This window comes from Bufo bufo, chromosome 2, assembly GCF_905171765.1.
Source record: "Bufo bufo chromosome 2, aBufBuf1.1, whole genome shotgun sequence".
Lineage (NCBI taxonomy): Eukaryota > Metazoa > Chordata > Amphibia > Anura > Bufonidae > Bufo > Bufo bufo.
The window spans coordinates 578,281,798-578,304,790 of NC_053390.1; the positions used below are offsets into that span (position 1 = coordinate 578,281,798).

The 22,993-nt window shown below is 43.8% G+C and overlaps 1 protein-coding gene across 3 annotated transcripts in view; it reads left to right on the forward strand.

Annotated features, from left to right (window-relative positions):
• The first annotated feature begins 541 nt into the window (after nucleotides 1-541).
• The window catches only part of BANK1 (B cell scaffold protein with ankyrin repeats 1), a 713,259-nt gene continuing 690,807 nt past the window's right edge, over nucleotides 542-22,993 (forward strand). For all 3 annotated transcript variants that reach the window (XM_040418216.1, XM_040418217.1, XM_040418218.1), the window contains exon 1: nucleotides 542-628. In XM_040418216.1, coding sequence (XP_040274150.1) covers nucleotides 622-628 — 7 coding nt within the window. In that variant the 5' untranslated portion in view covers nucleotides 542-621. The remainder of the gene's footprint in view (nucleotides 629-22,993) is intronic.

The following is a 22,993-nucleotide window of genomic DNA, read 5'->3' on the forward strand; positions in this document are numbered from 1 at the left end:
TGTGAGTTAAGATGGCAGCCCGCATGTGTTCGCGGGCGAACACGGCAAACTGGCCATCACTGCTAGAGATGACCGAAGTTCTTAAAAAATGTGATTTGTTTGCATCACTGAATTTTACAAATAAATTTGCTTTGTGATGAATCACGAAGCGCAGTTCTTTGTAATTAGCAGGAGCAATGATGGAGAATGGCAAGTGCGCCTCCCCCGTCATTGAACCCCTTTAGATGCCGTGTTCATCACTAAGTGCGACATCTGAGATTAATATTAAGGCCTTGCAGGGGTTAATCATTTAAAAAAGAAAATTTTATTATACTTACCTTATCCATTTGAGCTCGAAGAGGCCACTGTATCCATCTGGCTTGAAGATCCATGTGGTGCATGATGACGTCATCACGCTGGCCAGAGTCATCTGATACTAGACTTGCTTCATTATTTTTGGCCGGTAGGAGTTCAAAACTTCTTCTTTGCTTTGGTAAGTGACTTGAGGAAGTACGTTGTAAACATCATGGTCTTACGAGCACCATTAAAGGCAACTACATGATTCCTGCAAGACGGGTTCAGTGCACACTCTTTCTCTATGTACTCTTTCTGGCTTAGGTACTCGGTACTGGTGAGAGCAGGATGGCAGGTAAGTGTTCTTATTGCTGCAGTACAATTGTCTTTATAGGAACACTGTGTAGGTACATTTTTTCTTATGACTAAAATGAAAAATCCAGAATTAGATAGCACTGTCCAGATATAACCACTGTCAGCTCTAAGTACTGTAGGCTTTATGTGAAGAGCACCATCTAACTATTGCACATAGTATAGGAACGTTTGTCATATATGTTTTGTACATACACATATGTGTATTATCTATGTTTTTTTACACTTTTTAATATTTCCCCTAGGGAACTATAACAAGCAATTAGAGATGAGCGAATTTCATATTTTGAAATTCGTTCACGCTTCTTTGGTGGTAGAAGCAGAATTGCATTATGGATCCCGTTACCACAGACTCCAATACATTAGCATTTTACAAGAGCGAGTCCATTGCGGGAATCGTGCTTCGTGTATCCTCTGTTCTGGACTTGCAGGAGTGCACAGCATTAGGGCTCATTCACACGACCGTGGTTTGGTTCACTTCAATGGGGCCGCAAAAGATGCGGACAGCACTACGTTGCTCCGTTCCGTGGCCCCGCAAAAATGATAAAGCATGTCCTATCCTTTTCCATTTTGCGAACAAGAATAGGCATTTCTATAATGGGCCGTCGGTTCTGCTCTGCAAATTGCGATAGGCATCCGTGTTTTGCGGATCCGCAATTTGCGGACCGCAAAACACGGCACAGTCGTGTGAATGAGCCCTTATACTAATTTATAATGCTATGTGCCACTGCTTGAACTTATTGCTACAGGATCATAGTAACATAAAGCTGTCAGTATGATCCTGTAGCAATAAGGTCATGCAGAGTCACATAGCATTATAAATCAGTATAATGCCGTATGCTCCTGCAAGTCCAGAGCGGAGGATTGCACTCACACACGGAGCGTGATTCCCGCAATGGACTCGCTGGTGTCAAACAGCCCTTAGAATTACATTAAGTTTCTATGGAGCCCTGCCACAGGCAGGTTCTCCTTAGGAACTAATATGCAGCAGCCTTGTACCACTCTTTACTACAGAGGCTGCTGGTACACGGCTGGAAGTGTGTGCTCCTGGTCTGTAACCTCCCAGATTCAGTGGTCACATTTGACCACGACATCTGAGGGGTTAAATGTATGTGATCGACATTATTGTCGATTGCATACATTAGTCTTGGGTGCCTGTTTTTTTTATTTTTATAGATATTGAAAGGTTCAGGGATGAACTGTGGCCAACGAAAATTGTTGAGACTCAAACTGTGGGTTACAACATATCAATGTGGACTGCTAATGTACAGTACAGGAGCTTAGCAAGGGGTGTAGGCGGGGCATATGCCCCCGGTGCAGAGGATTGAGGGGGCCTCTTTATGCCTTCTTTGGCACTCAAACATTAGTACTTTGCCCCTGCTATCCCAGTGTTATCTGTGGTGTTACCTAGGACTTCCTCAGGTGATTTCTACTATGTTATCTGTACTGAGAGGACTGTGACTGTGTTATCTGTGGTGTTACATAGGACTGCAGGTGACATCTACTACATTATCTGTACTCAGAGAGTTATCCATGTGTTATCTGTGGTGTTACCTAGGACTTCCTCAGGTGATTTCTACTATGTTATCTGTACTGAGAGGACTGTGACTGTGTTATCTGTGGTGTTACATAGGACTGCAGGTGACATCTACTACATTATCTGTACTCAGAGAGTTATCCATGTGTTATCTGTGGTGTTACCTAGGACTTCCTCAGGTGATTTCTACTATGTTATCTGTACTGAGAGGACTGTGACTGTGTTATCTGTGGTGTTACATAGGACTGCAGGTGACATCTACTACATTATCTGTACTCAGAGAGTTATCCATGTGTTATCTGTGGTGTTACACAGGACTGCAGGTGATGTCTACTACATTATCTGTACTCAGAGAGTTATCGATGTGTTAACTGTGGTTTTACAGGACTCCAGGTAACAGTGTCATTACCTGTACAGGGAATGATAACTGTGGCTTTACGAGTTATCTGGGGTGTTACATAGGACTTCCACAGGTGACTTCTCTGCATTATCTATATTCAGAGAGCTGTTACTGTGTTATCTGTGGTGTTACATAGAACTGCAAGTGATGTCTACTAAATTATCTGTACTCAGGGAGCTGTTACTGTGTTATCTGTGGTGTTACATAGGACTGCAGGTGATGTCTGCTACATTATCTGTACTCAAATAATTATCCCTGTATTATCTGTGGTGTTACATAGGACTGAAGATGATGCCTACTACATTATCTGTACTCAGAGAGTTATCCATGTGTTAACTGTGGTTTTACAGGACTCCAGGTAACAGTGTCATTACCTGTACAGGGAATGATAACTGTGGCTTTACATAGGACTGCAGGTGATATCTACTGCATTAGCTGTGCTCAAAGAGTTAGGCAAGGGCTACACAGCGAAACTGGTCACAGCCAGGATCTCTGAGCAGCAGTGATCCCATAGAAATGAATGGGATCGCCACTGCAGTCGAAAAAAACCCAACATGGCTGGATTTCTTGCGACTGCCGCGGCCATCCATTTATTTCTATGGGATCACCACTGCTCAGCGATCTTGTCTGCGACAGGTGTCACGCGACCAGTGTTGCCATGTAGCAATAGGCTTATCCCTGTGTTTTCTGTGGTGTTACAGGACTGCAGGTAACAACAGTGGCGTGCCTAGGGTGTTTGGCACCCAGGGCCGATCCTTTCTCTGGCACCCCCTCACAGTAGTATTGCCCTCATTGTACAAACTTCACAGTAGTTTTGTACAGATGTGTGCCCCCTCACAGTAGTTATGCCCACATTGTGCCCTCTCAGTTCTTATGCCAACATTGTGCCCCCCTCATAGTAGTTATGCCCTCTCTGTGCCCCTTTCACAGTTGTAATGCCCTATTTGTGCCCCCTTCACAGTAATAATCCCCATTGTGCCCCCTTCACAGTAATAATCCCCATTGTGCCCCCTTCATAGTAATAATCCCCATTGTGCCCCTTTATAGTAATATTGCCCACTGTGCCCCTTCATAGTAATAATGCCCATTGTGCCTCTTCACAGTAATAATGTCCATTGTGCCCCTTTAATAGTAGTAATGCCCACTGTGCTAGTAATGCTCTGTGTGCCCCCTCCATAGTAGAAATCCTCATTGTGCCCCCTTCACAGTAATAATGCCCACTGTGCCCCCTTCACAGTAATAATGCCCACTGTGCCTTCTTCATAGTAATAATGCCCATTGTGCCCCTTCACAGTAATAATGCCCATTGTGCTCCTTTAATAGTAGTAATGCCCACTGTGCTAGTAATGCACTCTATGCCCCCTCCATAGTAGAAATCCCCACTGTGCCCCCTTCACAGAAATCATGCCCACTGTGCCCCCATCACAGTAATAATGCCCTCTGTGCCCCCTTCATTGTAGTAATGCCCTCTGGCTCTGTGCCCCCTCCATAGTAGAAATGCCCATAGTGCCCCTTCACATTAGTTTTGCCTTCTGTGCCCGCTCCATAGTATTAATGCCCTCTGTGCCCCCTCATAATAATAAAGTCCTCTGTTCTCCCTCCATAGTAATAAAGTCCTCTGTGCCCCCTCCATGGTAATAAAGTCTTCTGTGCTCCCTCCATAGTAATAAAGTCCTCCGTGCCCCCTCCATATTAATAAAGTCCTCTTTGCCCCCTCTATAGTAATAAAGCCCTCTGTGCCCCCTCATTTTTAAAAAACAAAACAAAAAAACACAGTAACTACTCACCTTGTCCCGTTCCTGAAGCTCACATACCTCTCTTCCATGCAGGCACAGATTGCTCTGCAGCACTGTGTGGGCGGAGCTTATGCAGATTTCTGGGCTGCAGGCTCCGCCCACACAAGCCGGCAGCGCGATCTGGGCCTGCAGGCTGAATGGTGGAGCGGGGAGAAGTCTTCCTGCTTCACCATTCTGTGTGCCACCAGCCTGAAGGAAGGGAGGAGCGCTGGGAGCAGAGCAGTGAGTGACAGGACCGCCGTGCTTTCCAGACTATTCCATGGGACCCATTCGGTTGAGGCTATCCAGGAGCCCTGGCGCCTTATGAACTATTTTAAGGACGCTGTGTGGCTTGACAGGAGACGCCTAGTGATGAACTGGGAGAGGATGTCCGTCCAGGACTGCCGCATCATGGACGGTCCGGATGTCGACGAAGAAGAGGATTAATACCCCTCTCCTTCTATCCTCTCCCCGCATTGTGTCTGTCTTTCAATAAAGCTTCGGGCCTGTGACTCTCCTCCCATTTCCCACTCCCCCACCCCCTTCCCCTAACACTTGTCTGATGCCTATTGATTGATGTGTGATGTTAAAATATTAATGTGGTGCTGTGTGTGGTGTATGGCACAGGATCTGTGTCTGCGCTGTGCTCTACACCCATGCACAAATAGTTTTCCGTGTATTTATTGTACTGTGTTTCAGCCTGCTCTGCGCCGCAGTATAATGTATGTTTTGTATTGATGACTGATCGCTATTTTCAATCAAAAAGTGAGTGACAGGACCGCAGCTCCCGACATAATTGACAAATATGGTATTTCGCATGTTGCCTCATGAAAGTGGGTGATGACCAGAGAATGTGTGTATTGTACAGTACCTACAGCTAGAAGCACTGTAAGCCATTAGATATTTGGCAGAGACAATATCTGCCTGAAGTGTGTATGTTTTCTCCGTGTTTGCGTGGGTTTCCTCCGGGTACTTCGGTTTCCTTCCACACTCTGAAGACATACTGATAGGGAACTTAGATTGTGAGCCCCATTGGGGTCAGCTTAATGCTAATGTCTGCAAAGCGCTGCGGATATAGTAGCGCTATATAAGTGAGTATAATAAATAACACTCTTGTCTGTGGCCTGGAGCAAGGCGTTTATACTTGAGTGAATTTAGATGTTGTAGAAAGTCAGTGCTGAATCTACTGTAGAACAAATCTACAACGCAAGCATTTTATAAAACCCCATTTACACACTTTTGGGGCATGTAATTAAAATGGAAGAAAAAAATTATTAAAGAGGTTGTCCCATTACAAGCACGTATCCCCTACCCACAGTGTCTCATAGGCAGGCATCAAATTGACGGGTCGTTTGAATGAAGTGGTGGTCACACTCCACTATCTCCGGCAGTCCCCTAGAGTTCATTGTAGCGGTATTCAAATGGGGGAACACAGGGCCCCTGTTCTCGTGATTGAACGGTCAGACCCCTGACAAATGTTTTTTAATGGTACAACCAGTTTAAAGTATTATGGGTGTCTTGCTCGCAACCACTGGCGAGTTGCGCTGCAACCCTATTCCATTCCATTATGTTTTTACTCTTGTCACGGCCAAAATCACTCGGTATCCCTAGCCTAACTGCAAATATCTGTCTGAAGAGTGTTTGGCTGTGGAAAGCCAAGCGATTCAAACTCATAGTAGGGAACATCTTCCTTTTCTGCCATTTGTTAATCTAGAAAATAATAAATATAATACTGTATTTTGTAAAGCATGAATATAGCTCAATGCAGTTGGTATGACAAGGCACTGGGGCATACCTGTATCTTGCAATGCTTGACTGGCAAGTTTTTTTTTACCAAAAGCAGCCAGCACCTAGCACCTTTCCACATGCAAAAGTGCCAGTAAAAAAAGTGCCATAGTAGTGTTTTACATATATCAAACAGGATGCACCGAGATGATGAATACAGCACAGGCTCCAATAAAGGTTATATACATGGGCGGACTGGGAGCTTAAAGAGACCCAATGTTGTAGGCAGGTCCAAATTGACAGAAGGTGGGCAGCGCAATCAGGCATGGACAACAGAAAGTAGGCGAGTCTACAATACCAAAGTGGTGCACAAAATACGACCCCAGCAAAACCAAATACCATAGTGCAGCATAAAATATTGCCACCCCGACTGTAGTATTCAACTATATCACCATACAGAGGATGGCAATACAGTTAAGTTCAGGAGAGAAAGAACTTGCGGCCTGTTTCATCCGTACATGATGCACATAGAATTAATTAATGTTGAGAACATCAGATCATTATGTATCAAGCTGGAGGCCATGAGGAGAGCTCGAGTGGCCCCCTGGGAAATTTCCCTGCAGGGTCTATGGCCAGTCCGCCTCTGGTAATATACAGTGTTTGGCCCATTGTGCCTTTAAACCCCTGCATATACTGTAGTTCTGCATCGGAAGCCTATGTACCCTTGAAGTAAGTGCCCAGTCTGGGAGATTAGTATTTAGAGATGGGCAAAGTATTAAAAAATTCGATTTGGCTGCCTTACTGAAATGTACAAAAAAAAATTCTTCGTGCCGAATTACTTTGTCACGAAGCACATTTCTTTGTAAGTAGTGTTGCAATGACAGAAAGCAGCGATCGTGCCACCCCCGTCATTGCACCCTTCAGATGCTTTGTTCATACATGATTACAGCATCTGATATTAATATTACAGCGTAAAGTAAAAAAAAAAAATTAAAATCATACTTACCTTATCCAACAGGCTCGCAACGGGACGACCGCTGTCATCTTGATTGAAGATCTAGCGCAAAATCTTCCTGTGCCCGTGATGACGTCATCACGTTGGCCGGCGTGTTGATGTCATACGTCACTGCGCACAGAATTTCATGCAAGATCTTTAATCAAGATGGTGGCAGCCGGCCTGTTGTGAGCAAATGGATGAGGTATGATTTTTTAGTTTTTTACTGCCATTCAAGGAAAATCGATTCGCTACCACGAAAGAACAAGGAAATTCGGCTTCGCAGCGAATCAAATTTTCCCTGAAATTCAGATCGAAGTCTACTTTGTGGACTTCAATTCGCTCAACACTATTAGTATTACTTTGAGACATCAAACAAAAGGCACATACTGTACATGTCTGAAATCACAGAAGTTTAGAAATCATCCGCTGGTCTTTAAGGTCTTATGTAAAAATTACTCCCTCCCCTTGTTAAAAAAATAATCTTGGTGGCACAAAAAAAAAAAAAAAGTGCTCTGATAAAGAAGTCACAGAAATGGATGGTTGTAATTCCTGATGACAGTAAATATTTCCAAATTTGCATTGCCATTTATTGGTAATTTATAGACATGATCTGAAATATGCAAATTCGTTTTTCCCCAAAATATTCCCTCAGAGAAACACTCATTTACATAGCAATCGCTTGTGGCCGAGTATAAAATAAATAGTGTCTTTGTTCTGTATCTTCTTTATTATTAAATGGTTTTCATGGGTTACGTTTTTGCAGTCAGTACTGAAAAAAAGAAATTCTGATAAAAACACCCTTTGCAGGCTTGTTCTGCTGATGTGAGTCAACTAACAACATCCCATGAGAGGAAGTTTTTTCTAACACATCTACCACATTACTTTATTCAAAGCCCTAAAATGAAAAATTTGCATATTGACCACTGATGTGTGAAATGTCTGTCACTTGACTCCTCTCTGTACAATAACATCTATATAGAGCTGCACCATTTGTCACGAACCAGCGAGTGTGAATCGGCTGTGCAACATGTCTAACCTCCTCTAAGGGCGTTGTCTAAGTGAACGCCTCAATCTTCACAGTACCCCTGATGGTGGGGATAGACTTTCCCGAAGGGGAACACCAGGTCGCTACATCTTGAGGAGGATAGGCACCCGAGGCAGCTGGTCCAGGTGGACCAGGAGGTACCTGAGAAAGGTACCAGAGGTACAGTGCAGGACTGAAGGATAAGGCAGAGGCGAAGTCAGAAAGGCAAAAGGTCAGGGCAGGCTGCATAGGTGCAGGTCAGGCAATCCTGTTCAGCAACAGGAGAGTCAAGGCAAGCGGTCAGGGATCAAACGGGTAGCAGAATCCAGGAACACAAGTACGAGTCAAGAACACAAAACCACAAGCGAATATCAGGAACGTTAGCAGGACACAAGGACCTTAACACTGAGGCATCTGGGAAGGGGGCTGAACCACTTATATATGTGCAAGAGGGCTAGGATTGGTCAGCGAGGTCACATGACCTAATCCATAAAGCCCAAGAAGTGCTGCAGGAAGTGCTGCAGGAAACAAGCAGCAAGCATGCTGTGGCTAGGGCTGAGAAAAAACTGTGGAGAGGATCCCAGAACAACAGTACCTACACAGACAAAGCCCAGCACTGCAGCAGTGAATGAGAAGCACTGGCTGCAGATCACCGCTGAACACAGTGCCCGGGACCGCGGCAGTAAGCAGGGGAACAGCGGAGCACAGCACCACATAGAGCTGTCACGGCCTTTGCTGTGTGCGCCTCGACACTGGTGCCATGCTTGCGGTTTCCGGTGGCAACGTGTTGCTGTTGTGGCATGTGGTGGCAGTGTCTCGGCTTTGGCTGTGTGCGCCATGACATGGCTGCCACGCATGCTGTTGCCGGTGGCAACAGGTTGTGTGTTGGCTTGTGTGTGTGCACTTCCCCTTTAAGTTGTAGCCTTCCCCTATCTGGTGCTGTAAGCTTTAACTCCCTGACTGGGTGTGGTCACTTGGGTTTTATCTCCTGTAGCTTCCTGGCTGGAGTCAGTTGTACTTGAGCTGTTGTTGGTGCTCGAGCTCTGCTCCAGTCCAGGGTGTTCTACCTGCCCAGTCCATGAGGGCCACCTTGCAGGACATCGATGTCATCTGCGATGTCATTCCTTTGTCTCCCCTTTATCCTCTATGTACCCAACCTCACTTCTTGTATGTTTGGTGTGGGTTTAGGTTTAGGGTTTGTTGTACGTCTTGTTTCTTGTTACATGTCTGGGCTGTTGTTAGTGTTTGTCCCTGCATGTGTGCAAGACGTTTTCCCTGTGCGTGTTGTACCTCTGAAAGGGGGCTGGTTTCCCGGAGCGGTGAACCATAAGCCTGTATGCAGCGCTGTTTGGGGCTGCCATGCACTGTGTGAGGATGGGGGGCTCTAGCAGAGTTGGTATGCTGGATTCCTGTGTCAGTTGTTTGTACTGTGACCTGCTGTGTGTTCGGGCTCCTGTACTGATGCACAGGTTCTAGTTGTGGAGGCTTCGGCAGGTAAGCGAGTTGTCTTGTTGTTCTTACCTTCTGATCCTCTTGCTGCATATGGTCTTTCCCTGCTGCTAGGCCATTTGAGACTCTTGTTCATCCGTGTCTGGGAAGAACCAGTCGTCTCTCCCCTGCTTTTATGTGAGGGATTATCAGGGCGACTCAGGGCCATAGGTATCCTGGTATGAGCCGTCATACCATCCAGGTCCGCTCATACGGTGAGGAGTTAGGGTGAGGATTAGGGACACTTTAGGAGGTGACCTGCTCCCTAATTCCAGCGTCCTGGCCTAGCTGCTTCCCCTTAATACCTGACATTGTACGGTGGGGGTTTTCCCCACTCACCACCGTGACCAGAGCTATATGAAAAGATGCCCCAGAATTGTTTTTTCAGGAGGAATGCAAGTAGTTACTAAGCAGACATGTGAGGAAAGATTTTGGTTCCTCTTTAACCCCTTCCCTGCATCCTTTGGATGTCGGGTCTTTAAATATGGTGCTGTTCTGGAGCGGATCAAATGCCATAGCTACTGGGTGCCTGCTGTTTCACATAGCATACACCCAGATGTGTAATGTCTGCGATTGGCGGTAATGCCAATTGTGGATATTTACCCACTCAGGTGTTGCAGTCAAATGTAACCATGACTTTTCAGGTAGGAACGTGCACTTTTCGGGTAGGAGCTCCTCTCCCTGGCTGAGATCAGGGCAGGCGTTCCATTGAAGTGATAAGCCAGAACCTGTACTAGGCTTCAAGGCCTATTACTAGTATATATTAATGTAGGCCTGCAGGTACCTTGGAACCAAAGCCAAGTTGGGATCCATGTTTTAAATAGTTTTTCAGTTTGAAACATGTTTCAGTTTCAGTATAAAAATACCAAATTTTTTCACCAAAGTCTCACAAGACTTCAGGAATAGCGCACTTCGCCTCGTTGGAGGCCGTACATTTTAAAGCTGTACGGAGACGGATCTCGGTACAGCATTAAAGCGAAGTTTTGAGTAAAGTGACTTCGGATCTAGGTTCTGAAGCTCGCTTCGCACATCACTAATAAATGCCTGTCTAAAGTCGAAGTAACTGAATAACAAAGGCATGCCATGAACTTTATCTGTGTGGAGTTTGTGTCTTTGTTTATATCTATGGAAGGAATTACTTTTTTATGTGATTATTATGAGTATGATTTATCCATAGAATCTGTAAAACAGGAGAAAAATAACATATGTAACACAAATTATTACAATCTCTTTTTTCCATAAAAGAGGTTCTAAACCTTCCTATAAATAATGGTAGTTATTAAATAAAAAAGTAATTGTGTGATATAAATCTTATTTTTGTTGTTTGCCATGTTAAGGGTCTATAGAAGCAATAATGGATTAGAGATGAGCAAATCAATTCTAAGCTAATTGGATTCATTATGAATTTCACAAAAAATCTGTCTGTCAAACAAATTTGAAGGTTTGGCAAATCTTTTCACACGAATAGTGCAAAAACGGGACCCAGCGCCATTTTAATATGAATATTGACAGGGAAAACTATGAGGAAGGAAGAAGATGAAGGATCACATGACAGAGGATGGAAGTAGCAAGGGAGGGCTTGTCCGGATTGGCTCAGAGGCTGACAGACAGCGTAATCAGCCAATCAGGGAAAGGATTCAGGGAGGCCCTTTGCTGAGAACATCATAGAACATCATTCTGTCTTCAGCTTGAGACTTAGGCCTCTTTCACACAACCGTATGGCTTTTTCAGTGTTTTGCGGGCCGTTTTTTCTGGATCCGTTGTTCCGTTTTTTGTTTCCGTTGTGTTTCCGTTTTTCTGTTCCGTTTTTCCGTTCCATTTTTCCGTATGGCATATACAGTATATACAGTAATTACATAGAAAAAATTGTGCTGGGCATAACATTTTCAATAGATGGTTACGCAAAAAACGGAACGGATACGGAAGACATACGGATGTATATGTGTTCCGTTTTTTTGGCGGACCCATTGACTTGAATAGAGCCACGGACCGTGATTTGCGGACAAGAATAGGACAAGACTCAAAATCTAGTGGAACGGAATTGCGGACATACGGAAACGGAATGCTCACGGAGTACATTCCGTTTTTTTTGCGGACCCATTGAAAAGAATGGTTATGTATACAGACCGTATACGGAACGCAATAAACGGCCCGTATACGGAACGCAAAAAACGTTCATATGAACGAGCCCTTAGAAGGATGTGCTGTGGCAGTGTCTGACAAAATGCAATTGCAGACACAAATTAGTAATCTAGCCGTACTAGGGATAGTATAGGGAGAGAATAAGGAGATATAGTTGGATAGATTTTGGGGATTTTCATCAAGGAAAGCTTTCAGGGAGTGAGAGACCGGTCACCCCGTTGTGTGTTTAATACAGCTGCTGGAAGCTAGTTCTGCAGTGCAAAACCCTTAACACTAAAAACAGAAACGTTTTTAAAAAATGCTCATCCTCTCATGTGATACCACACAGACTTGAGAGTTCATGGTGCTCTCGGGAAACCCTGCAAAAAAAATAAACTCACTTTTTCTCATTTTTTATTTATTTATTTTTAAAAAACAGGTTTCTTTCTACAGGTTCACAGGCTCATTGCCAGCACACCAGTTCCAAACGCTGAGAAATTGTGCATTTTTGTCTTCTAAAAAAACTGTTTAAATGTAACATTTGTAATTGGGCATATCAGTGCATCATACCCATGTTACTGAATGCGTTGAATATTACTGCAAGATATTATTGATCGAGTGATCACAAATAACGTCCTTTTTATGTGCGTGTCTTTAACAATTTATCACAAAAATTGCATTCTTACAGTATATCTGCGTCAGGCCTCTTTCACATAAGCATTTGTTATTTCCATTATTCTGCTCTACTACAGAGCCTTGACTATAATGGGATAAGTTTGGTTTGCGTTGGGGAGAACACTTTTTTATTGGAGAAAAAAGTCCTGCATGCAGGACTTTTTTCAACACTATTTTTAAATTATTCTGTAATGGAGGTTCCCAGATGTGAACATCTTTATTGAATGAGCAATTTTCTTCACCCGCCTACTGAAGAAACTACTCACCAGCAGCAGCAGCTAGACATAGAGCAGAACCTGAACCAGCAGATTGTGGCATACTTGGAGTGCACCCTGCCACCCCACATCAAAGATTTCCTGCACTACTGGGCAGCCAAACTTGATTTGTGGCCGCAACTAGCCAAGTTTTCTCTGGACAAGCTTTCCTGCCCAGCCATAAATGTGGCATCAGAGCGGGTGTTTAGTGCGGCGGGGTCATAGTTACCCCAAGGAGAACTCGCCTGTCCACCCAAAATGTGGAGAAACGAACCTTTGTGAAGATGAATCAGGTGTGGATCAGCCAGGATTTTCAAACACCAGTGCCTAATGCATCAGACTAGATCATCCATGGTGCCACACCTACACTTTGACAAAGGATGCCTGTTTCTTCTGGCTACCTTCTGCAGCTACTATTCTGATGCTGCCACCTGCCTGATGCCACACCTGATGCCAGTTGCTCCTACTGCCAGCCACCATCTTCAGCTAGTACTGGTGTTGCCCTCAACTCCCCACTTTGTCACTGTGCCACTCTGTGGTCTCCTCATGCTGCTGCTACCTCAACACTATGTAACTGGGCCACTCAATGGTCTCCTTACGCTGCTGCCACCTCACCACTCTGTCACTGGGCCACTCTGTGATCTCCTCATGCTGCTGCCACCTCACCACTATGTCACTGGGCCACTCTGTGGTCTCCTCATGCTGCTGCCACCTCACAACTCTGTGGTCTCCTCATGCTGCTGCCACATTACTACTCTGTGGTCTCCTCATGCTGCTGCCATCGCCCCACTCTGTCACTGGGCCACTCTGTGGTCTTCTCATGCTGCTGACACCTCACCACTATGTCACTGGGCCACTCTGTGGTCTCCTCATTCTGCTGTCACCTCACCACTATGTCATTGGGCCACTCTGTGGACTTCTCATGCTGTTCCCACCCTCCCCACTTCATGACTAGGCCACTATTTTGCCTTTTTGACCTGGTTGACATCATCATTTATTTGACCCATCTTCTGATCTGCCAGAAGGAAGGAAAAATGAGACGCACAACAGATCCTGTCTATGTAGCAGCTTTAAGGCCTGTATGACATGTTCCCTATTTTGCATCAGAATTGGCTTATGATTTGGTAGCCAAAAGCAGGAGTGGGTAATAAACACAGAACATATGCAAATATTCTATTCACGTATCATCTCTGTTTTGGATCCACTTCTGGTTCTTTTTTGGGGGGGCTTTAGCAATACTGATGGATTACTGACCAAATGCTGACCGAGTGAAGGCGGATGCTCAACAGACAGGATCCGATTTTTTGGGGGTTATTGTTCTAACGGAGCAGAAGAAGGGCAAAATAATCAGTGACGTCAACACAAACTTACTGCTGACACCCTCTCCACTCTGTCAGGGGGGCTCTACTTGTATAAGCTTTTAATATAACAGGTTCTGTAGACATCTATGTGGAATCAGCTAATGACGGTGTAAAAGGAGTGCGCTTTTTCTTGACGCTAACATCGACATGTAAGGCTAAATTCACACTTGAGTTAATTGGCCAGTTTTGGCCCCGTAACTGCCCAAATAAGTGAAGTATGCAGTGAATCTAAGAGCGACACCTGTCATCTGCGTGTCATACTGACTTACTGTATTGTTTCATTAGCACAGCAGACTCCCTATGTGTGTTACTGCAAGGCACAGTGTTCTACACCACTACACAGGCGACTACCATAGCGGCAGACCATGCGACTGCTAAGGGGCCCAGGGCAAGAGGGGGGCCAGTCTTAGTTGGGATTATCTCCTGTTCTACTGGAGGTGAAAACTTGGTCAGGACTCTACCTTCTAAAGGAACTTTTAGCAAATGATGCAGTGGAAAATGGCCCAAGGGTCATGGAAAGGGCTTTAAGCGAAAATCCTTCTGTCCTGTGTGGGGGGCCCGGTTTAATCCTTGCTATGGGGCCCTTACTTCTCTATGTATGCCACTGCCAGGAAATAGCAGTTTTTTACACAATTCACCATAAATAAATTTGGATCGCATCAAATGTTTTTGGAAAATTAGGCGAACCGACCAAATCAAATTTTTTTCAAATTCGTTCATCTAGGCACCACTGCAGCACATTAAGTGGCATCATCCAATCCAGAGGGAAAATAGAACTGTCCCCCAGCTAGTGGAACAACAGTGTTCTCTTTCTCCTGGTCTTCTTTGGGGCAGCTAGGCAGCATTCACATGCAGTATAGTGTACTTGTCATCGTCATCATCCCTGGTTGCTTCTCCCGCTCAGACTATTCCTCTTTCTACTCTGCTCTGTTGTCAGACATTGATAACAGAATGTGTGGCCAGGACACTATGCACCCAGCAATCCGATAGTGTGCAAGCTTAACTCCCACCTGTCAAGTTGCTGGTGGTGCAGTTGCTGCCATATCACTGGAAGATATATATCTAGCCATAATTATTTCTCAAAAAAGCCATCCGACCTTGTATGGTCATATGGCAGAATAGCTCCTTGCTATTGTCGCTGTGCAGCAAGGGACACACCACAATGGACACCTGAAGCAGCTGTTAAGGGCATGGACAGTACATGTCTTTCATGGCTCACTGGGTCAAAGTTTTTCACATCATCAGTGAGGAAGCACCACTATAAGGAGGCCAGGTCCTCTTGACTCCTCCACATTTGTGTCAGTCTGGTTCCCTCTCCTGCCAGTTATCTGCCTCCTCCATGGAAATCCTCTTGTCAGCAATGGAAGCAGGGCAGAGCATTGCTTCACTCCTCCTCCCTCCTATCATAAAGGAGCATTGCCATGCTGTGTTAGAGGTGATGAGCCTGGGAAAGAGTAGCCCACAGTGGATAAGTTGCTAAAGTGCAAAGCAGGAAACATTCCACTAACCATCTTTTTGCCAACTCCAACTGGGCAAGGTGGTCAGCGTCAATGGCAGGAACATAGTGGCTGTGCTGCATTTGGGGAAACAACACATGCTCCTTGCATGGCACACATGATAAATTTAGTTGTGCAATGCTTTTTTATGTTAAAAAAAACTGTCTAGTGGCTTACAGAGGCTGCGGGCCATGTCCAGGAGACTGTCTTTGCATGTCAGCCATTCTTATGTGGCAAGAAACTCCCTCCTGTACACATACATGCAGCAACAGAACAGTCTTCCATTGAATCTCTTGATCCATTACTTTCCAACTCACTGGATTTTGCTACAGCATCTGTACAGATGTAGCAGAGTTAACAGTAACAGTCATAACTTGTTAATTAGATGTGATAACTCACCATGTGACTGTTAATTCTGCTACGTCTGTACTTTTACGAGCAGTATAAAGCGGTAAATGATTTTACCATGCACCAGACTATCAGGGAGCATATGTTGTTTTGAGGTCAGGCAGTGGCAGCTCATCAGAGATGCATGTCGTGTACTCTGGCCTTTGAAGGAGTCCACCAGATTTGCCACTCGCGACAACTGCAGCATCAACGATGTCATCCATATATTTATCTTAAAACAGACACTCGCACTGATGCAACAAGGGATGGTAGAAGAAGAACAGCTTACTCATTTTTCTGGCTGCACTGTAGCTGTTGGGGACCTACACAGTAAAATTCATATGGAGGATGATATGGAGGATGAGGAACTGCCACAGGAGGAGGAGTAGCTTGTTGTGCAGAAGGAAAAGGCTGCTGCTGTTGATGATGACAACGACTTTGGACAGGAGGACTCTTCATCTCAGTGAGGGCGGTGCTGGAAAGAACTGGGTCCTTGGGCGCACTTGTGAGCATGGCAAGCTGTATGCTTGCTTGCTTACATACTAGCAGGCATATCCTTAATATCAAGCAATCTGATGATTATTGGATACCCATGCTTTTAGACAACCATTGCTTCATTACCAGGATACACTGTGTATGCAGCTTGCGGTAAGCAGCTGCCTGCGCGTCTGACCAGCTGTCCCCTCTCTGCCTCCCCCACAGAGTCACCCACTCCCTGCCATCTCTGCCACCACAAGCAGCAGAAGCCACAGCAGCATCTGGTTTAGTCTCATGAACATGTACCAAATCAGAAAACAGAGATATACCAGCTGAACAACCAGGTTCAGTCCTACCTGGACTGTAGCTTTTCTCTGGCACATACTATGTTCCCTGACCCCATTAACTTCTGGGCAGGCAAATTGAATCAGTTGCTGAAACTGGCCCAGTTTTCTGACTCTGTACTGTCTTGTCCAGCCTCCAGTGCCATATCAACAAGGGTTGTCAGCATGGCAGATGGCATTGTCACACCCAAATGGACAAAGTTGTCCTCAGTCAGTATACAAATCATCAATTTTGTCAAAATGAATCAGGCATGGATCTGTGAGGATTTTCATACACCTCTGGCTGTGGCCGATGAATATATCTTCCATTGCTGACAGTGGCTATTTATCGCTGACCACATCATTCTACTGCTACTGTCTGTCTGCCTACCATCCCTGCTGCTTATCCCCCTCCTGCCACTTCCATTACCACTTCTACCAATACTTTTACCCTTATACAGCTGCCACCACTAATATTACCCCAACACTGCAGTACACATATCTACTGCCTTGTCTGTTCCATGTTGTGCTTCAACTGACACTGTTATTGCTGCCACTATTAGGCTGGTTTCACACGGGCATTGAGGGAAAAGATCCGCGCGCGTTGCGGGAACATGCACAATTTTTCCGTGCGAGTGCAAAACATTGCAATGCGTTTTTCACACGCGTGAGAAAAATCGGCATCTTTGGTACCCAGACCCGAACCCGGACTTCTACACAGAAGTTCGGGTTTGGGTTAGGTGTTGTGTAGATTGTATTAATTTCCCTTATAACATGGTTATAAGGGAAAATAATAGCATTCTTAATACAGAATGCATAGTACAATTGGGCTGGACGGGTTAAAAAAATTAAAATTTAACTCACCTTAATCCACTTGTTCGCGCAGCCCAGCTTCTCTTCTGTCTTCATCTTTGCTGTGTAGTAGGAATAGGACCTTTGATGACGTCACTGCACTCATCACATGGTCCATCACATGATCCATCACCATGGTAAAAGATCATGTGATGGACCATGTGATGAGCTCAGTGACGTCATCAAAGGTCCTATTCCTCAAAGAAGAAGACAGAAGAGAATCCGGACTGCGCGAACAAGTGGATTAAGGTGAGTTAAATATTTATTTATTTTTTTAACCCCTTCAGCGCTATTGTACTATGCATTCTGTATTAAGAATGCTATTATTTTCCCTTATAACCATGTTATAAGAGAAAATAATAATGATCGGGTATCCATCCCGATCGTCTCCTAGCAACCGTGCGTGAAAATCGCACCGCATCCGCACTTGCTTGTGAATGCCTGTGTTTTTCACGCAGCCCCATTCACTTCTATGGGGCCTGCGTTGCGTGAAAAACGCACAAAATAGAGCATGCTGCGATTTTCACGCAACGCACAAGTGATGCGTGAAAATCACCGCTCATGTGCACAGCCCCATAGAAATGAATGGGTCCGGATTCAGTGCAGGTGCAATGCGTTCACCTCACGCATTGCACCCGCGCGGAAATCTCGCCCGTGTGAAAGAGGCCTTACCCCCACACACCTTATGCTTTCCATATGCACACTGTTCTATTGCTGCTCCCAAATAAAAGTGAGAATTTTTCCAAACTTGTTCAACTTCAGGACAAATCACTGTTTCTTCAGAAAATTAACTCATGCATGTATAAATATGGGCAGGCATTCTGCCCCCGTTAATGCATAATTTTAAAAGATTGTGCAGTTTCTTATGCCATTATCTCGTGTGTATAAAAAAGCATAACAAAAGCGACAATACAGTGTGTTTTTAAACATGCTGTTTGTTAACACTGTTAACTATGTGTTTTCCCATAGCGATGTATGTCAGTGTCACTCTTTTATGAGTAAAAATTTATTTAAAAAACGTGATAATGAAAAATATAAAACAATCTCATTGTCATAGGAAACCTCATAGTGTGATATCATCCCTGGGTGTCCCAATTTTGACCATTGAAATGTTGGCAAGTATGAAAAATAAAAGCTTCTTAAATTTAAGTGAATGCAAATTTCATAAGAATAAACAGAATAACTACTAGCAGGAATAATACATGAATGGCACACCATAGAGTCATAAGAATAGATGCTCCAGAAATGGTATTATATGAGGAATGCAAGTAGTTACTAAAACTATTATCAGCAGAGGTGACAGGTCCTCTTTAAAGTACCATTGAACCCTTGATTTTGAGTCCTTGTGTGCAGTAACTTTTGAGCAGTGTTTTCCTGTAAACTACATAGAAACATAGAAACATAGAATGTGTCGGCAGATAAGAACCATTTGGCCCATCTAGTCTGCCCAATATACTGAATACTATGGATAGCCCCCGGCCCTATCTTATATGAAGGATGGCCTTATGCCTATCCCATGCATGCTTAAACCCCTTCACTGTATTTGCAGCTACCACTTCTGCAGGAAGGCTATTCCATGCATCCACTACTCTCTCAGTAAAGTAATACTTCCTTATATTACTTTTAAACCTTTGCCCCTCTAATTTAAAACTGTGTCCTCTTGTGGTAGTTTTTCTTCTTTTAAATATGCTCTCTTCCTTTACCGAGTTGATTCCCTTTATGTATTTAAAAGTTTCTATCATATCCCCTCTGTCTCTTCTTTCTTCCAAGCTATACATATTAAGGTCCTTTAACCTTTCCTGGTAAGTTTTATCCTGCAATCCATGTACTAGTTTAGTAGCTCTTCTCTGAACTCTCTCTAGAGTATCTATATCCTTCTGGAGATATGGCCTCCAGTACTGCGCACAATACTCCAAGTGAGGTCTCACCAGTGTTCTGTACAGCGGCATAAGCACTTCACTCTTTCTACTGCTTATACCTCTCCCTATACATCCAAGCATTCTGCTGGCATTTCGTGCTGCTCTATTACATTGTCTTCCCACCTTTAAGTCTTCTGAAATAATTACTCCTAAATCCCTTTCCTCAGATACTGAGGTCAGGACTGTGTCAAATATTCTATATTCTGCCCTTGGGTTTTTACGCCCCAGGTGCATTATCTTGCACTTATCCACATTAAATTTCAGTTTCCAGAGTTCTGACCATTCTTCTAGTTTTCCTAAATCCTTTTCCATTTGGCGTTTCCCTCCAGGAACATCAACCCTGTTACATATCTTTGTGTCATCAGCAAAAAGACAAACCTTACCAGCGAGGCCTTTTGCGATATCACTTATGAAGATATTAAACAAAATCGGTCCCAGTACAGATCCCTGTGGAACCCCACTGGTAACATTACCTTGTTTTGAATGTTCTCCATTGACTACAACCCTCTGTTGTCTGTCACTCAGCCACTGCCTAATCCACTCAACAATATGGGAGTCCATGCTCAATGACTGCAGTTTATTGATAAGTCTTCTATGTGGGACAGTGTCAAAAGCCTTACTAAAATCTAGATATGCGATGTCTACTGCACCTCCACCGTCTATTATTTTATTCACCCAGTCAAAAAAATCTATAAGATTTGTTTGACATGATCTCCCTGAAGTAAACCCATGTTGTTTTTCATCTTGCAATCCATGGGATTTTAGATGTTCCACAATCCTATCCTTTAATAGGGTTTCCATTAATTTGCCTACTATTGATGTCAGACTCACTGGTCTATAGTTGCTCGATTCCTCCCTACTACCTTTCTTGTGAATGGGCACGACATTTGCCAATTTCCAATCTTCCGGGACGACTCCTGTTACTAATGATTGGTTAAATAAATCTGTTAGCGGTTTTGCCAGCTCACCACTAAGCTCTTTTAATAATTTTGGGTGTATCTCATCAGGCCCCTGTGACTTATCTGTCTTCACCTTAGACAGCAAACTTAGAACATCTTCCTCTGTAAAGATACATGCATCAAACGATTTAATAGTCATTCTTTCTAGTGGAGGTCCTTCTCATTTTTCTTTTGTAAAAACTGAACAAAAGTATTCATTAAGGCAGTCGGCTAGCCCTTTATTCTCTTCTACATACCTTCCGTCCTTTGTTTTTAATTTAGTTATTCCTTGTTTTAATTTCCTTTTTTCATTTATATATCTGAAGAATGTCTTATCCCCTTTTTTCATAGACTGAGCTAGTTTTTCTTCTGCCTGCGCTTTAGAAGTTCTTATAACTTGCTTGGCCTCTCTCTGCCTAATCTTGTAGATTTCCTTATCTTCATTGCTCTGGGTTTTTTTATAATTACAAAATGCTAGCTTTTTATTTTTAATGATTTGGGCCACTTCTGCTGAGTACCACATTGGTCTCCTCCTTTTTTTGCTTTTACTGAAAAGTCTAATGCAATTTTCTGTTGCCTTCAATAATGCACCTTTTAAGTAGTCCCATTTCTCCTGGACTCCATGTAATCCGTTCCAGTCTGATAAGGACTCATTTATGACTAATTTCATTTTTGAAAAGTCTGTTTTTCTAAAATCTAAAACTTTTGTTTTTGTGTGGTGGGACTCTTTCACAGTTCTTATATTAAACCACACTGACTGGTGATCACTAGATCCCAAGGTTTCGCCTACAATGACATCATATACCGAATCCCCGTTTGTGAATACCAAATCCAAAATGGCCTCCCTCCGGGTTGGCTCCTCAACCACTTGTTGTAGAGATAACCCCAGTAGGGAATTTAGAATATCTGTACTCCTGGTAGAACTTGCTATTTTGGTTTTCCAGTTTATATCTGGAAGATTGAAATCTCCCATAATGATAACTTCTCCTTTCATTGTCATTTTAGCTATTTCTTCAACTAGTAGATCATCTAGTTCTTTAACTTGACCAGGTGGTCTATATATCACACCTACACGAGTTACTGCATGGTTAGCAAACTGCAAACTCACCCATCAATGCTCCAGACTTCTGCTATCAGATTCTTCCGGTTAATTACTGTTAACCACACTACTTTTCAGTTCTGTCCGCTGAATATTTTTACAGTCTCCAACTTCCTCCCTTAAGCCAATCGCTGTTATACATCTGGATATCCTGACTGAATGCAGTTCTTCTTTACAGAGATCAGGGCTGGGTGCTAACTTAAGTTGACTCATAGTCCTGACTCCAGTCTCCATCATTGAGCAAGCCCAAAATGTGTGGTGATGTAAACAGAAATTTATTCTAGCCATATTGTAAGTAGCATTTTTCTGCTGCCTTTGCCTATTTTGTAAAAAGGGGGCGTTGCAAGATGGGAATGGAGGGGTCACGTTTACCTTTAGAGATGAGCAAAGTTTTAAAAATTCAATTCGGCAACCTCGCCGACGTTCACCAAGAAATTTGATTTGTTAAAAATTTATTTGTTATGAATTGCTATAAATCAGGTACACCAAGGCCATTCTGCCTTAGAGTACGGCCACACGGAGCCTGCTGAGGGCAGGTTGCGGCCATGCTGCGGTGAAAAACCACGTGGCCATTTAGCCACCAGCTGCAACTTTAATGCATCTTTAAACAGAGGCTGTTGCTGGTATGGGGTTTGGCTAATTAGGTGCGGGCACAATATGCAAATTATTGCTGTTCTGGCCTGCAATCTCCTGCAGGTTATTTGACAGTAAACACTGAATATTAATCAGCTCTGGCATACCAACTTCTCCAACACCAATGCTTTCCTGCCCTACAGGTGGGAGCCCTTCTTCTGCCATCTGCTTTTCCTCCTTTTCCACAGCATCTAATATCAAAGAGAATATGTCATCAGGAACATCCAGCTTCTCCTCTCTCTGCATCTTGCTGACTTTTCTAGGACATGGAGACCAAGAAGGATGATTTAGGAGAAGTAAAGCCAGCAAAAGATTAGCATGGTCATCATTAAGGCCCCCTTAAGGGGTTAAAACTGGATGGTACTGGAATATCTTAGTTTACGGCTGATAATAAAACTGATGCAGAATAAATCTTCCTGCATTCTCCCAACACTCTCCCTGCACCCTCCCTCTCCAATATTTTTTATCTTTTACACACGTTTTCTGGTGTAGAAGAAGGCTGAAATATATGCCAGCCAAGCTGCCATAGATTTCAGTTTGAGCGCATAGCCTGCCAAAGGCAGCACCTAATTCATGATGAGGGGTACGGAGGAGCACTGGGTTATCATAGACTGGTTTCAAACGCCAATCTATGATAAATCAGGTCCTATGTTTTTATGTATCAGGGCATGACAAAAAAAACATCCGGTCCTTAGGAGGTATTAAAAATAGGTAAATGCAATCTGAGATGAACGACATCACACAATAGATTCTACAATTTCATCATTTATTGAGCAAAGATGAAATCAAAATGAAAGCGTATGTGTGAAAAACTAAGTACACCCTATGAATCAATAGCTTGTAGAACCAGCTTTAGCTGCAATAATT